Source organism: Columba livia, chromosome 4 (genome assembly GCF_036013475.1).
Source record: "Columba livia isolate bColLiv1 breed racing homer chromosome 4, bColLiv1.pat.W.v2, whole genome shotgun sequence".
NCBI lineage: Eukaryota > Metazoa > Chordata > Aves > Columbiformes > Columbidae > Columba > Columba livia.
In genome coordinates this window covers 27,718,057-27,733,366 of record NC_088605.1, presented here as the reverse complement: position 1 = coordinate 27,733,366, position 15,310 = coordinate 27,718,057, and the positions used below count along the sequence as shown (strand labels likewise).

The window sequence follows — 15,310 nt, the reverse complement described above, 5'->3', positions numbered from 1 at the left end:
AAAAGGCAGATGAAGTTAATAATTGTTTAATATAGAATAGGGCCAGACCATTAGAAATAAACAGTTTTTTTTTAAATGTGATTGAATTGTGTATTATTTATAGATAAATACATCATAATATTTAGTTTTACAACATTTTGTAGACAAAATCCTTAAAACTTACTAGCGGAAGAATGACTAAATTCTGCACGATTTTTACTTTTCAAATTTAAAAAATAACTGCATCAATAAAATGGAACATCTCAATCATCCCAAGTTTTTAATTTCCAGAAGATGGCATGTTTGGGTCACATCCATTCCTGGCATTTTGATAGTCCCTTGGGAAAGGAAGTTCTTAATCCTGTTGTTTGAACGTTTAGGAGAACCTTCAAACAACTCTTAAGGCATTTCTGCTTCAAGTGAAGCATGATATCTCTATCATTTCATACAATCTGCTAAAGACTTGCCACCAATTGATGTAGCCGTTCACTTTTATAATCAACTTATATATGACCATTCAATTCCTTATCAGAGCTATGACTAAATACAGATCTATACAACACAGTACTGCGCATTATGCTCACCACTATTTATGCCCAGGCCACAGAAGTACAAGACTTTTCAGCAGATGATGTGCTACAAATATGAAATTCAAACTGTCTCTGCAATGTAAAAGTACATGGGGACTTTGAATAATGTATGAGACATGTTTTACAACAGCTCCTGTAAAACTGGTTTTGCCACATTTATTACTGCGAGTTAATATGTAATATACTACAGCATCGTGCAGTAAAAAGCAGCTCCATTAGGTTTATGTACTCAAAGCAACCTGCTCGTACCTGTTTCATTTAGTTGTCCCATGGTGAATACGCATCCATCCTTGAAACATTTTGGTCTAATATGTGGAGCCAATAATGCTTGCCCACGTGGCCTCAGCTTCCCAATATAATATTTCTATAGGTAGCTTTGGGAATATTATGAGTAGGCTGTTATTAGCACTCTGACACAGATAAATTCAACAGCTTCTATCATCAGGTTGACAATAAATAAATGAAAAAACACTAGAACATGCTTAAAAGTCAGTCAAATTGGTGCTTAATCGGCAGTAAGAAAGATCTACAGGACAAAGGTCAGGTATCTACAGTGTATTTACTTACCAAAACTGCTACACCCATAAAAAAAAAGACTAAGTAGGCCACCTTAGTGTTCATGGTGTCTCTAAGCTTAGCTCAAGCTCTAACCATATTCAAACAGGAAAATATGAAAGTACTTATACTGGTGAACAGTGAATGTCACTCATGTCCCTGACCATAAAGAGGCACATGTGGGCAAACGGATGTCTGTTAACTGTTCTGTTGTCTTTTTGTTTTTTAAAACCTCTGTGTGATAAAAGCGAGATCTGAAAGAGCCGTAAAGGTTAGAAGGAGACACTATAACACCTCCACAAAGGGAATGTCTGGACAAAGGCTGTATGGGTGCTCAGCATTCATAAAAATTCTGCTGATGTTTCCTAAACAAACACCAGGAAACTTGCAGCAAGCCAGCATTGTTAACCAACTGGGATGTATTTTCAGGAAGTGAAATGACTTCTCTCATCAAAAGTACTCCCGACAAAAAAAAAAAAAAGCAGATAAATTACTTGCGCATACAGGTCTGGTGACATTTCTCTGCAGTGCCATTTGGTTTTCCGACCAACCTCCTCCACCCCCGCGCAAAGTTTCACAAACAGGGAGCCTTGCAGATCCACTGACCCCCATCACCACCACCACCACCTCTCCCTCACGCACCCAGCCTGGCTCCCTCTCAGCCTCCCTGTCCTGTTCTGAACCTCAGCACCATTTTAAAACCTGCCACAAAGGAGTCAGCTACGGGAAACCCGCTCTACTAAAAGAGTATTTTCTAACACACTAGTTTTGTTCTGCTGGCATTCAAACAGCATGAGAATGGTGTTTGCCAGAAGTGTATAATTTCCCATACAGCTGCAGGATGCAACCATGACAAGTAAAAAGGTGGAAGTTTTGAATCAGTGCTCTTTGGGACAAAAATTTTTTATAGTATGACTATTTTAGGTACAGCTGTGAAGACAGATAAAGGAAGATGGCAGAACGAATTTCTATAGAAACTCATAACCTATGTACTTCCTTACAAACTCCCTACAGGTTATTTAACCTATCCAGCTCTTCTTGACCTACCTGCATTTGGTCAGTGCAGCCATGCAATAAATTTAATTGCCCATTCATTTGTCCTGAGGTATGGTCGTAATGAATAGCTACCAAGATTACTTTTGTATCAGCATTTAAAAGCCATTATTTGGTTAACAATGTATTGCCTCTGAGGTTTTCTTTGTTCTAGCTCTTATCCATCCCCCCTTCTTTCCAAACCACTTCAAATTACTTTAGATAATACCCTTCGTTTCAGTGCCTGGAAAACCTGACAGATCACTGAAATACTCTTCATTGACATTGGCCATGAGGAAGAGATGCCTAATACATCAGCTTCAGATTTTCTTCCCTAGTTTAGAAGGAAAGGCATTTTCACTTGACTGTTCTTTTTGTTTCTCAAAATCTGTGTATTTTGACTCCTAATCATCAGCATTAAATGTCCCTTGCTAATGCTTTTCACAGAACACCACGGTAAAATAACACATTTGGACAAATTGGGTAACTCTGTAAGAGAAGCTAAACCCTCTTGATCTCCCCATGTTCTTCCCTCCAGTGCCATCATAATATTGCAGACTTTTTTAGCTCCAGGTGGATACACAGTAGTTTCACACAATGGCTTTTTTAAGGGTGCAAAAAATTTTCTTTCCTATCAGAAAAACTATTAAAAGCCAAAGCTACTAAAATAAGGTTGTGATCAGGTCAGATGCACACGAACTGCAAGGACATCAGCCAGAGCTTCATCTAGTATCCACTTATGTGTGCATAGGACCAGCTGCTAAAATAAAGATTATTCACTTTGGATCGATCAGATAGTGTATAAATGCTTACCAGAAATAAGAATTGCACTCCTCTTTATCCTTCATTTAAAAAAACACAGTTCATTTAGTACATAACAATTAATAATTTATCAGATATATTAGCATAATTTCACTAAAAACAAAATTATTTCAAATTAATAATGAAATATAAACAGTTTCAAAAATAATCTCTCTTATAGCAAATGTTTTTTTATACAAAATGATAACCAATAATTTCCTTCTTAACATGACAGACTTCCTGTACACCATGAAAATAAGCATTAACTTTGGTTCTCTGACATTGTAAGAAAATAATATTGTTTTCCTAGTAAATGTTATTTATGTACAAAAGCAGATATGCAGGTCCAATAGAAAATACAGATTTTTTTACTTGGTGCAAGTTAATCAACTGCCAGGAGTTGATATAAAAAGAGAACAGACTTGGTATAAAAAAGTGCAGACCCTTCTCAAAGGAAGTATAACCACATACGTTTTAAAAACGCCAAACATCCATTCAAGAACTGAACTGGTTGCTTTTTTGTACAAACAACCCTTTTGGTCACACCACAGTGGTGGCTGTATAAGCAAACAGAGGGGCCATCAGCTATGCAAAAGGATTTTTTTTCTCTTTTTAGGGTCAACCAATATTTTTTTCAGCTATTCCTTAAATTGTATGAGTAATTCACAGTCAAAAGCAACGTAAGTTTTTGTTAAAAGGCAAACTGTAAAGAAAATTACTCTTTTTATCTCTCTCTCTAGGGTCACAGGTCCTGCCAGGATCCCGCTCCAGCGCAGGCTTCCTGCAGGGTCACAGCCTCCTTTGGGCATCCATCTGCTCTGGTGTGGGGTCCTCCTTGGGCTGCAGGTGGGTCTCTGCTCCACCATGGACCTCCATGGACTGCAGAGGCACAGCCGGCCTCACCATGGCCTGCACCACAGCCTGCAGGGGAATCTGCTCCAGCACCTGGAGCATGTCCTGCCCTCCTTCTTCACTGACCTTGGTGTCTGCAGAGTTGTTCATCTCACATATTCTCACAGTTGGTTTTTGTTTGTTTGTTTGTTTTTTCCCCCTTCTTAACTATGATATCCCAGAGGTGCTACCACTGTTGCTGATGGGCTTAGCCTTGGCCAGTGGTGGGTCCATCTTGGAGCCAGCTGGCATTGGCTCTGTTGGACATGGGAGAAGCTTCTAGTAGCTTCTCACAGAAAACACCCCTGTGGCCCCCCTGCTACTAAAACCTTGCCACGCAAACCTAATACAATCAGTGACCACAACTGAGGATCACACTGTGGTACAGATACTAACCTTCAAGCCTACACTAGATTAATAGCTAAAACATCTAATAGAAGTGAATACTCATTTTCAGAAAAGATGAAAAGGCCAAACTACAACAACATGTTTTGATGTTTCTCAGCCCTCGCATACAGCCCTTCCTCTACCTAGTATTTCTAGAAAGAGCTCGAGGATTGGAAAATGGATTTTGCTTTTATAAGTGAATATAAATAACCAGACTGTTTTGCTCTTAAGAAACAATTAGATATTTCTGGAAAACGATAAAAAAAAATGAAACGCTTAAATGGGTTTTGATGAATAAACAGCGATATTAGAAAGAAGTATAGAAATAAGTAAAGCTCCTTCTTAAGTCTCAAATTAGTATAAAACAGAGTTGAAATTCTTACACGCACATTCTGGTTTTCTTCTGCCTTTGAATAATTTACTTTTTTTACCTTACATAATTTTTTTTTAAGCCAACAGCAACTGTTCAGGCCTCTAATGAAGTTGCTATTTCTTAAAATGTAACCTTGTCATAGTTTTAAAATAAAAAGGTACATGCACATCTAGGGATTTGCAATGAGTTCAGGACTCCTAAGGTAGAAGAGCTAAGACTATTGTTAAAAACTGGATTTTGAAGAAGAACGGTTACCAAGAACCGCATTGCAGAAATTTTTGGTGACTTCTATTCAAGTTTCCCTGGTAGGTCATCAAAAATCAAAAAAACTTGCATAAAATTTTATACTAAAAGCTAAAGGGCTTAAACAATATTTTCTTCGTATTATATCTCCAATTAATATCCTTCGGGTAGACTATCTACAAGTTTGCTCGGCAATAAACTACAAACATATAAAGAAAGCCTGAAATATTAAGGCCATCACTAAGATAACAGGAGAGTGCTTGTGACTTCAGCAAGGATTATCTTTTATCATGATGGCAAAATTGCACTTTGTAAATATATCTTACAAGGACCATTCTTTTCTGCTGAAATTCTCCAATAGGAGATGCTGCATAAAAAAGGACAAGGTTGTTCATTGCCTGACATACGATCACCATCAGGTGTCTGTCATGTCAATTATTGAACATTTTCATTCATCACTACCAACAGCTGGCACACAAAGGGGTAGCCCACACTTAAGTGGCCTTACAGACAGTTTTCCAGAGGACTGCAGGAAAGAAGAGCATTCTGGTAGACACGGGTGGGTTGAGTCTGCAATTCACAATACTTCCAATGATGAACACTGCTTGAGAGTTTCATTGACTGAATAAAACATTGTCCTCCTCATATGCCAAAGCTTGGTCTTCCATGCTCTCCAATAAAGTGTGACAGGTTTCGTATTCATGGTGTGGTAATGATGGTTCTTTGGTAACAGCGGACATCAACTGACTCCAGGTGACAACAGTATTTTTGAAAGCGTGCAATAGAAAAATGCCTATGATGATACTACAAAATCCACTCAGGGTTCCAATGATATCACCCAAGTCCATACTACTCCACTCCTTGAACAGGATGATGGAACATGTCACAACTGTCGTGGTGAAACACACGTAATAAAGAGGTGTCACTAGAGATGTATTGAACACGTCCAATGCTTTGTTGAGATAGTTGATCTGAGTGCTGACTGAGAGCACTAAGGTGCCCAACAAAATGTAAACCAATGAATGTCGATAAACTGGCTTCTGCTGCAGCATTTGTTTAATGGCAATGCCCAGGCCTTTCACAGATGAGACAGAGAAGGCACCAATGAGGGAGCAAATTAAAATGTAGATCAGTATATTTGTTTGACCTCTACTTGGAGCCACAATAAAAATCAGCACGAGGACAACAACTGTTAGGAGAACAGCAAATGTAACAAACGCTGTAAGAAAGAGGAAAGGCAAAAAGAGTAATGTGCATGAGATAAAATACCAGACTAAGTATACGCTAAAAGTGATTCGGTGGCCCAAACACTTCCTCTATGCACTGTGGCACAAGGTCATTGTAATTGCATACAGACCTGGATCTTGCAGCTTGCTTTCCATCTCATCTAGTGAGGTGACCTCCTCCTCCTCAGGGGCATGAATAACCATGACTGTTGACCCCAAAATGCTCAGTACACAGCCCAGCTTTCCATGAATATTCAGCTTCTCATTTAAAAAATAGGATGACAATATAGCACTGTTTGCAAAATATAAATATTAATAAAAGGTTCAGCTTCACCAGCCACATGAGACATTTCAAATCTGTCTGTGTAACATTATATTAATTCAAAATCTCTTTTAAATTTAAATCTATGGGAAACCAGCCTGAAACAATCAAATTTTAAGGAGTTTTGCAATAAGGGTGGTCAGGACCAGGAAGGTCAGGTCAGGTGTTTGGGGGGTTAGCAGCCCTGGTTCCTCCCATCCGGGCTGTAAAGAGTCCAGATTGCTCAAGGAGCTTCATTACTGATTGCCTGGGTCAGGGATATGCACTCTCACACACGCATAGATTGACCACACAAGCTGTTATTTGATAGCAGAAGTGGTTTAAAGTGCTTTTTTTCCATGACAAGCAGTGCACACAAGTTTTGGAAACTGCTCCTCATCCCTCCCTGGGCTCTCCCACCCAGGCACAGTTTCTGCCTGGCTTGCCAGGACCCCCCAAAGACACAGAGAAGGCACATCCCCCTGTCAAAGAGGACTGACCCCAGGATCTCTAAGGGGTTCAAGATTTAACCAAAGGATAACAACATAGCCCAAATGAGGCCACCTCACAGTGCGCACGATCAGCCAGCTAGAGCACAGCCTAAGCACAGATACAGGCTTAACAGGGTGTAGGTATGCCCACAAATATTTTTTCAACCAGCCTATCAAATTACAGCTCTTTGTTTTGCACAAGGGTGATGGGCTTGCTGACATGAAGTTCTTACGACCTCTCTGTTTCAGAAGAAAGATTGCCACCCACATCAAAGGAGCGGTTGTTAAAACTCAGGCTGTTTTGAGAAGCAGCAGCCAGGCAGGCAGTTTGCATTTACCTACATGCTGACCCCAGCACATCTGGAGGGGACACAGTTACACTCCTTTTGCTATGACAGAATGGCTGCATTTTATTTTTAGCAGTTAGATTACTGCAAGCATCTTACAAAAAAAAAAAGTGGCCCAAGTTGGTTTTAAACGCAATGTTTCATATAGTGTACTCAGGTTTTAAATATAGGAGGTTTCCATTTAAAATACTATAATTCCATTTTGCTAATAAATTATTTCCCAGAAAGCCTGTTGTAAGCATTATCCATGTCTTTTCTGCTTCTGTGATAGCCATATTAATATATGTGTTGGAAATCTTTTTTTTTTTTATACATAGGCAATAACGAGTGTTTGAAAGGCATTCGTATTTCAAAAATTTCAAAAGAACCACAGATTTTAACTGTGGATATTTAAAAAGCTAAAATTTTCTTTGCCTTCTTTTCAGAAGGACTTGGGAAAGACCAAACAAACCCAAAATGCTTACGAAGTGTGCCTTAATATGGAATTATGCTCCTATAAAAAAGAAATGGGTTTGAAAATATTTTAATGGGGGAATATTATATTTTCTTCTGAAGTTCTGTCACAACTGAAGAAAAAGATTTTTTAAGAACGCTTCAGTTCTCTAGGAAGAGATAAATGACAGCCTTCTACCACTGTGCACCAGCAGTATACCTGGTATACGCTGATAAGAAATACTTTATAATATAGGTGGAAGGCTGTTGGGAAAGCATATACTAGCCTTTGTAACAAGACTTCTCATTGCCTCTTCCCAGATAATTCAGTTTTAAAAAAGCAAGGGATCTTTTCACCAAGGACCAAAAAGCATTTCTTCTCCATACATTGCTTTTCAGTTTTCTTACTGAAATTCTCTACTTTCAGCCAAAACCAGTATTTTCCCTCACACAGCAAATGGCTCATTTGCCAAGGTTTGCTTCCAGTTTGTACTGACCTTATGAGAACACTCAGTGCACCCAAGGGGGTAACTAAGGTTGCAGGTGCAAAGGCGTAGGCAGCAAAGTTTGCAGCTTCTCCTAATCCCACTGCAGAAGAAAGAACACTTGAGTTAGGTTGAGGGGTGGGCAATAAAAAGCACGCTATTTTAAGTATTTTGTATGATAGCTGTGATAGCAAATATAACCCAAAATCTATATTCTACACTATATATGCACATATTATTTTCAAAATTATAGAAACTCCTCTGGGCATAATAAAGGCTAAAAAATGTTAAATACTTTCCCCCTAAGTACTCCTAGGAGCTGGAGAAATTCAATCTCTTTACATTTAACTGGATATTAAAGTTTGTTATACTGCAAAGAGCTTCAAAGAGCAAACACAATATTTGAGAGATGGGATTTCAGAATGACTTTTGTCATAAAGGTGATTGCAAAGACCTTTCTTTTAAGTGAGAGGAGTGAAAAATTAGGGAATAAATCAACTTAAACCAATCTGCTTTATGTAGCATTTACGAATAGGTTGAGAGGAAAGAGGTGACTTACTTGATAACAATCCCGCCCACCAAAGCCATTCCTTCAAATAAGAATATCCACCCTGTCCTGAAAGAAAAAAAAATATAATCTCACCTTAGAAGAAAGAGATCACCTTATTATAACAGACAAAACGACAGCTTCACATTTGCATCTAGTTATATAAAGTACTGAAAGAGCATGTTATCTGGTCGTGATATGAAGAATATATCATTTGATTTTGACCGACATTTTTCATTAGTTACTCTACTGCTTTTTGATGTGAACTTCTGAAAAATGATATTTGACTAAATACACATGGAGGGAGAGTGCCAAGCAAAAGTAAAATATCTATGAAGATTGTTGGTGAGCTTAAAAAAATGCTTCAAAGTGCTTTTGCAGGTCAGATCCAACATACTCATACTCAGCTACATTTTTGCTATCCTTATACTTTAAATTGAAATAAATTAGAAAGAAAAATGTCACTGCATACTTTATTTTTTTACATAAAACGTAAGTATATAGAACATTCAGTAACACCTTTTTTTTTTTTTCAAATAACCAAATTTTCTGGAAGAGTATATTGCAAGAAACACAACAAACAAAACAAAAACTGCTAATGCTATATATTTAAATCCATGCAAAGGGAATTCTGAGATTAGTCTAATGGGTTTTTAAATGTTTTTTCTAGCTCTTCATCTGTTGCCTTTGATGAAAGAATAGTTGTACTAACTGTGGAAACTCCTGTAATGAGTATTCTTTCTACAGATAATTGCAAAAAATACCTAAATCTAGTTAGTGTCTTAAGACTTTCCATCTCAAATTGGGGGGTGGGGAGGGGAAGAGACAGGTGTTTTGAAGGGTAAGACAAAGGGAGAACTGCTGTCTGGGAGGAAATATCACCACCTCATGCGATTTACTACCAACTGCTACCACCACAGCCCTAAGAATACTGAAAGCTCAGTTCCTGTAATCACACACAAAAATAATACTGTATTTCCATCCCTAGTCAAGACAGGACTTCTGATCACGGTTAAAGTATGACACTTTTCAACTATGACAGTTTTAAACGTATAATCTGTGACTTTGCCAAATTATAACAAAGGTGTTTGCACCTCCAGCCCAAGCAACGTGGTCAACACCACTTACCAGCTCGGGAGACTCCTTTGTCTGCCAGCTTCAAAAGTCCTTTCTTCTTCAGTATGAAACTAGAACCAATAAATATACTGGAAACTATCGCCAAAACCAAACCAATGTAGAGCCGGTATTTGCTTTCCACAGGTGTGGAAATGCTCCAGTTTGTTTCATTGAGAGTCCCGCCCACAGAGGCAAGGAGAGAAGAGCGGGATTCAGACACATTGATGATCCGGCACCATGCTTGGCAGGAGTCATGGCAAGCAAAAGACAGCACAGCACCTGGGAGGAGAAAAAGGAGAACAAGTGATTCATGAACCAGGCACAGCCCTGAAGGAGACCCATCCTTGCTCTGCATGCTGCTTTCCACATCTTCTCAGAGCACTCGTCATTTCTGACTCTGCAAATAACACACAAAATCCACATAATATACACAATGCTGTCCCAGGTCATAACCAACCCCTGTAATTCACATGTGCATGCCTTATTTTATACATATTTTTTGCACTACATTGGCTCAGTAAAACAATTAGGGCAATACCAAGGAATGTAACAATAAAGTATTATCTTAAATGTAAAATTTAACTTGAAATCCTAAAAGCTAACCTGAAACCTCAAGAAGAAAGGTTTCATTTGTGTTGTGCATAGATCACATCCCCAAAACACAAACATAGAAACCAAATCTATTATTTCAGACTTTGCCTGCTAGAGTAAGCCTGCTGTAATTCCAGGCTTCTAGTTTTACCTTCGTAGCTAAGATTTGGAAACAACTACTAAAATAGAGAAGGAAAAAAAACCTATATAGGGGGCAAACCCTTGCTTCATGTGAGTGCCAATACATTTTATTAAAATTGTTTGGTGACTACTGCATGAGACAGATCTTATTTAACCAATCACAAAATTTTGAGGTGAAGGCCTCATTACAACTCACAGCAATTTTCACCTAATCTTAACAACCCCCAGGTGGAAGGAGACCACAGCCTGCATGGGACAGTCCCCTTGGCTATTCCTGCAACGCAGCTGCAGAGATGGGTGATCCTGAGCTGAGACTAAAGCTCCATACTCTCTGGCAGCTGAGCCTTATCAGCAACATTACGATGACAGCTGGTAGGAATAACATCATTGCTATCATCAGCCTAGACATGTTTTTTAAAGGAAGAAAAGGTATTGCATTTCCAAGAACAAAAGGAGTTGTTATTTTGCATGGGGCAGCAGAGGACAAGCAGCAACGCTGCCACAGGGCTCACAGTAGTCTAGGCAGATGTTTCCCAATTTCTCACAGTAGACTGCAGCATGCAAGCAGCGTGCATCAGAGAACCTAGGCTGGAAGAGGTTTTAAGGATAGCCTTTTTGGAAATAAAGGTTTTATTGCAAAGACATGATGTTAAAATATGAAACAGCAGATGTAGAAATATAAAAGCTCAGTCTATGGTGACTCATACAAAGCACTGGATGCAACTAATAATTTTGTTTTCCATGTTTCCCCTGTAATTAAAATGACACATGAAGGATTCATCCCGCTGAGTGGCACCATCAGTAATACACTTTTTTTTTTTTTCCCAGTTGAAAAAAACATCTGGAGACTTGGTAAAAAAGGATATGCCTTTGTGTCTTTTCATACATAAGCTCTGGCAATATTAGTGTTCTGTCAAAAGTGTTTGACTGCACAATTAACAGCCAGCCTTGGATAATTCACCTAATGTTTACTAAGGAATAGTTAAAATATCATAACTGTTAAAAACAGTATGAAATTTGACAGCACATCTTCGTTTTCAGCTGACAATGCTGGTACTAATACCGGGAGATACTGCCCTTCACAAGTAAGGAACTGAGAATAAACACTTGCTCCCAGTTGTCCTGTGCCATCCTGTACAACAAACATACAACAGTAAGTTCTCACTTGATTTTCGGGCTGTGCAGTCACATTTCCTTGTTTGCTGAGACAGTTTCTATATAACAGGAGTTGGTTTGTATTGCTAAGCCAGGCCTTGTAAAAATGGTCCCAGAAGACAGGTATGTCCATATTCTGCAGCTGAAGATTAAAATCTTAACGAATTTACAACTACATGAAACTACTTTTGCATAGTGCATAGGACAGGTAGTATTCTGCCAATTTGTCATTACTAGAAGTTGCAACTGGATAATGTAAAATAAATGGGATTTGCATCTGTATCTCAAAGTATTTTTAAATCCTGAAGTATTAGCATAATCTTAGAAGAAAATTTTGTATATACTTAAGTTTTGACATAATTATTAATTATTAAATATTAAATTACAAAATAAAATGACAGAGAGTTCCTTTAAGCATATATGTTTCTCTTAGCTAACACACATCAGGGCAAGGCAAAAAAAGCAGAGAGGTTGCCAGTGAATCAAATCCCTTAGCTATCAATACCTTATAATGATACTAAATCAGACTGGTGACAGTTGTACCACTACCGCTCAGCTACTACAGGCTTTATGTGAGAAGCACCAACAGCTCTTGCCTTTCATTAAAAGAAACCATCAAGACAAAAACTCTGGATAAGTGTGGTCTTTTAGCTACCTGCAATGGTAAAGGCAGCTTTCTATCAGTGTGTTAGGTTTCTAAAGAGCATATAATAACACTCTTCTCCCCCTTTTTGTGAATAGTGTACTTTCATTTAGCTGGAGATGAATGGCAGGCTTATTCCCTTCCATATGACACTACTACGACTTTTTTTTTTTACTGATTCTTAAGTTTTCCATTCCCCAGCACACTTTACAACATCAAATAATGAAAATTTAATAATGTCATCTGTATTAAGTCAGTGACTGCCACAGCATGTTTCTCTCCTTTCTGAAATATGCTTGCTCATATTTACAAAGAGACATTGCTTTTTTTGCCTGTTCCATCTGCCAGCTGAGAAGAGCCATTTTGAATGGTTGTGATCTCTGTTTATGGTGCTGAGAAGCTTTTTCTGATTTTAAAAAACATGTCATTTGTTCCACTTGCATGCAAAGTGGTATGTCACTCCACTGATTAAAGAACCACCTGAGAGCCGGGAAGAGGAGGTGATCCAGGAATTACTATTACTTTATTGCCCACTTCGAACAGTCTGAAGATTACCTGGAAGCACTGAGGAAGGTGACAAATCTCTGAGGTTGCCTGGCTTGCTCAGCGCTCAGTTTCTGTAGCTAAGCTAGTTTCACCACCCACTTCCAAACGTCAACAAACACAAACCTGTCAGCAGAACCTCTCTTTGCAGAAATAAACTCTCTGAGCTGTGACTCAAGGCTGATAGCAACAAGAAACCAGTCTGAGTTCAGGCAGCCACTGTTGTACCTTCTAAAGTGTTTTTACAATTCAGCTGAATTAAAAAATGTTTTCTCAAAAACCTAAACATTATCTATAGAGTCAAGCAGATCAGCCATCCTGCTACAAACAGCCCTTGCAGCACTTCTAACTTGTAGTTCTGCAAAAGTCTAGGGCCGTGGTTCATAGTGGCAGTTAGCTTAGTTTTCAGCCTGCCACTGAAAATACTGGTCCTAAGTCACCTGGAAAACTATTTTCTTAGCTTAGACACGTCATTTAACTGTTTTTGTTGCGCTCACGAGTCTGCTCACACCTGGCAGGGATATTAAATGCCTTTCTTGGTCACCTGGGAAATACCAAGCCCACTTTTGCCAAGGCCTGGCTGCTGGGGCTGAAAGTTGATGGGCTGAGAAGCAGCAAGGAGTGGTTCTCCGGCACATCCTCAATCACGAAAATGCACAAAAGCTACTGAAAAGAGGGTTTATACACGATCCAGCCAAGGGAGAAGAAGTGCAGGAACCTCACCTCACCGCGCTTGGCAGCGCCACACTCCTTGAAAAACGACTGCGTGACGTCACGGCGGAGCAGTCTTACGTATGCAGGAGCACGACCGCCGCTCCCGCGGTGCGGGCGGAGGGGAAGCGCGGGGGCTACGGGTGCGGCGCGCACGTGCCCCGCCCTCACCTCCGCCCGGTGCCGCGCATCCTACGCACGCCGCCGCGTCGCCTGTACCGCGCAACCCCCGCGCACCTTCCGCGTAGCGCCGCGCCCCCAGCGCGCCCCTCTTCCCAGCGCCGCGCGCCTACTGTGCACCGCGCGCGGTGTTGCGCCCCCCTCCGCGCAGCCCCGCAGCCTCCCGGCTCGCTCTCCGCGCAGGCACTGACCCGTGCGGCAGGCCGGGCGGGCGGGCAGCGTCTCTCGGTTCCCCATGGCTGCGGGCCGCCCCCTCCGCGGGCTCCGCAGCGTCGCGGTCGGCAGCGGCGGCTCCGCCCGCCCGGGCGCGTCCCGGCGCACCTGGGCGCGCCCCACTCGCCAGCCCCGCTGCCCCCGAGCTGGCAGCTGGAGGTGGCAGTGGCATCCCCGCCGTGCTTGTGGGCGCGTCCGACAGGGAAACGGGTACGGAGGACTCCAGGAGTGACCCCGAATGGTTTTCATTTCGTATAAATCATTATAAAGTCCCGGTTTTCACCTGGGGACTTCTGCGGCCCCACCTGAACCCTGAATCCAAAGGAAAGAGCTCTCTCCTGGGGTACCTGGGCAGTATTGGGGGCTACTGGAAATTTCTATAGATTTATTTTTCCTCCCCTTCACAACTGAGGCAAGAGGTGAGCAGTTTAACGTGCAAGCACTTAAGTGCGTGATGGGCTGCCTGCACTAGCCCTGATCACTGGCTAGTCTGGCTCTGCCAGACTATCCCAGCTTCGAAGAAGGGCAGCGTCTGGTGGTGCTTACCCTCAGATGACTCCCTGTGGTTGAACAGTTTCCAGGGTGTCATAAGAAACAATTATTTGTACTAGACAATCAACAGTTTCAAGGTACAAGTCTAAGCCCTTGGTTTCACCATGGATAAGTGAAATACATTTACAAAATGTGTGGCTTAATAAGCCATTACATGCTAACCTAGGGTTGCCCAGCAAACATCCTGTAACAGTCCGAGGACCTTTAGCATGCACAGTGCTCTCCAAACTGGAGCCAAACTGTGCTATGAATTTTAACACATCTCCACAGAGCACCTTGGGGATATGCTGGCATAAGTCTAGAAGAGTCATAGAATCATTTCAGTTGGAAGACACCCTCAGGATCATCAAGTCAAACCATAACCTAACCTAACTCTAGCACTAAATCATGTCTCTAAGAACCTCGTCTAAATGCCTTTTAAACACCTCCAGGGATGCTGACTCCACCACTTCTCTGGGCAGCCTGTTCCAGTGCCTGACAACCATTTCCGTGAAGAATTTTTTCCTAATGTCCAATCTAAATCTCCCCAGGTGCAACTTGAGGCCATTTCCTCTTGTCCTATCACTTGCTACTTGGGAGAAGAGACCAACACTGTCCATGCTGCAACCTCCTTTCAGGTAGTTGTAGACAGTGATAATGTCTCCCCTCAGCCTCCTTTTCTCCAGGCTAAACAGCCCCAGGTCCCTCAACCACTCCTCATAAGACTTGTGCTCCAGGCTCCTCACCAGCTTCATCACCCTCTTCTGCACTCTCTCTAGTACCTCAGTGTCCTTCTTATGATGAGT

At 40.9% G+C, this 15,310-nt stretch overlaps 1 protein-coding gene across 1 annotated transcript; it reads right to left on the bottom strand.

Moving 5' to 3' along the window:
- Positions 1–10: 10 nt before the first annotated feature.
- NIPAL1 (NIPA like domain containing 1) lies at positions 11–14,434 on the bottom strand. Its single transcript, XM_065060840.1, has 6 exons — positions 13,952–14,434; positions 9,809–10,075; positions 8,693–8,749; positions 8,146–8,236; positions 6,209–6,369; positions 11–6,070 (listed from the first exon to the last, which is right to left on the bottom strand). The coding sequence occupies exons 1-6, from the start codon at positions 14,220–14,222 to the stop codon at positions 5,466–5,468; spliced, it is 1,452 nt and encodes a 483-aa protein (XP_064916912.1). The 5' UTR covers positions 14,223–14,434; the 3' UTR covers positions 11–5,465.
- Positions 14,435–15,310: the final 876 nt, after the last annotated feature.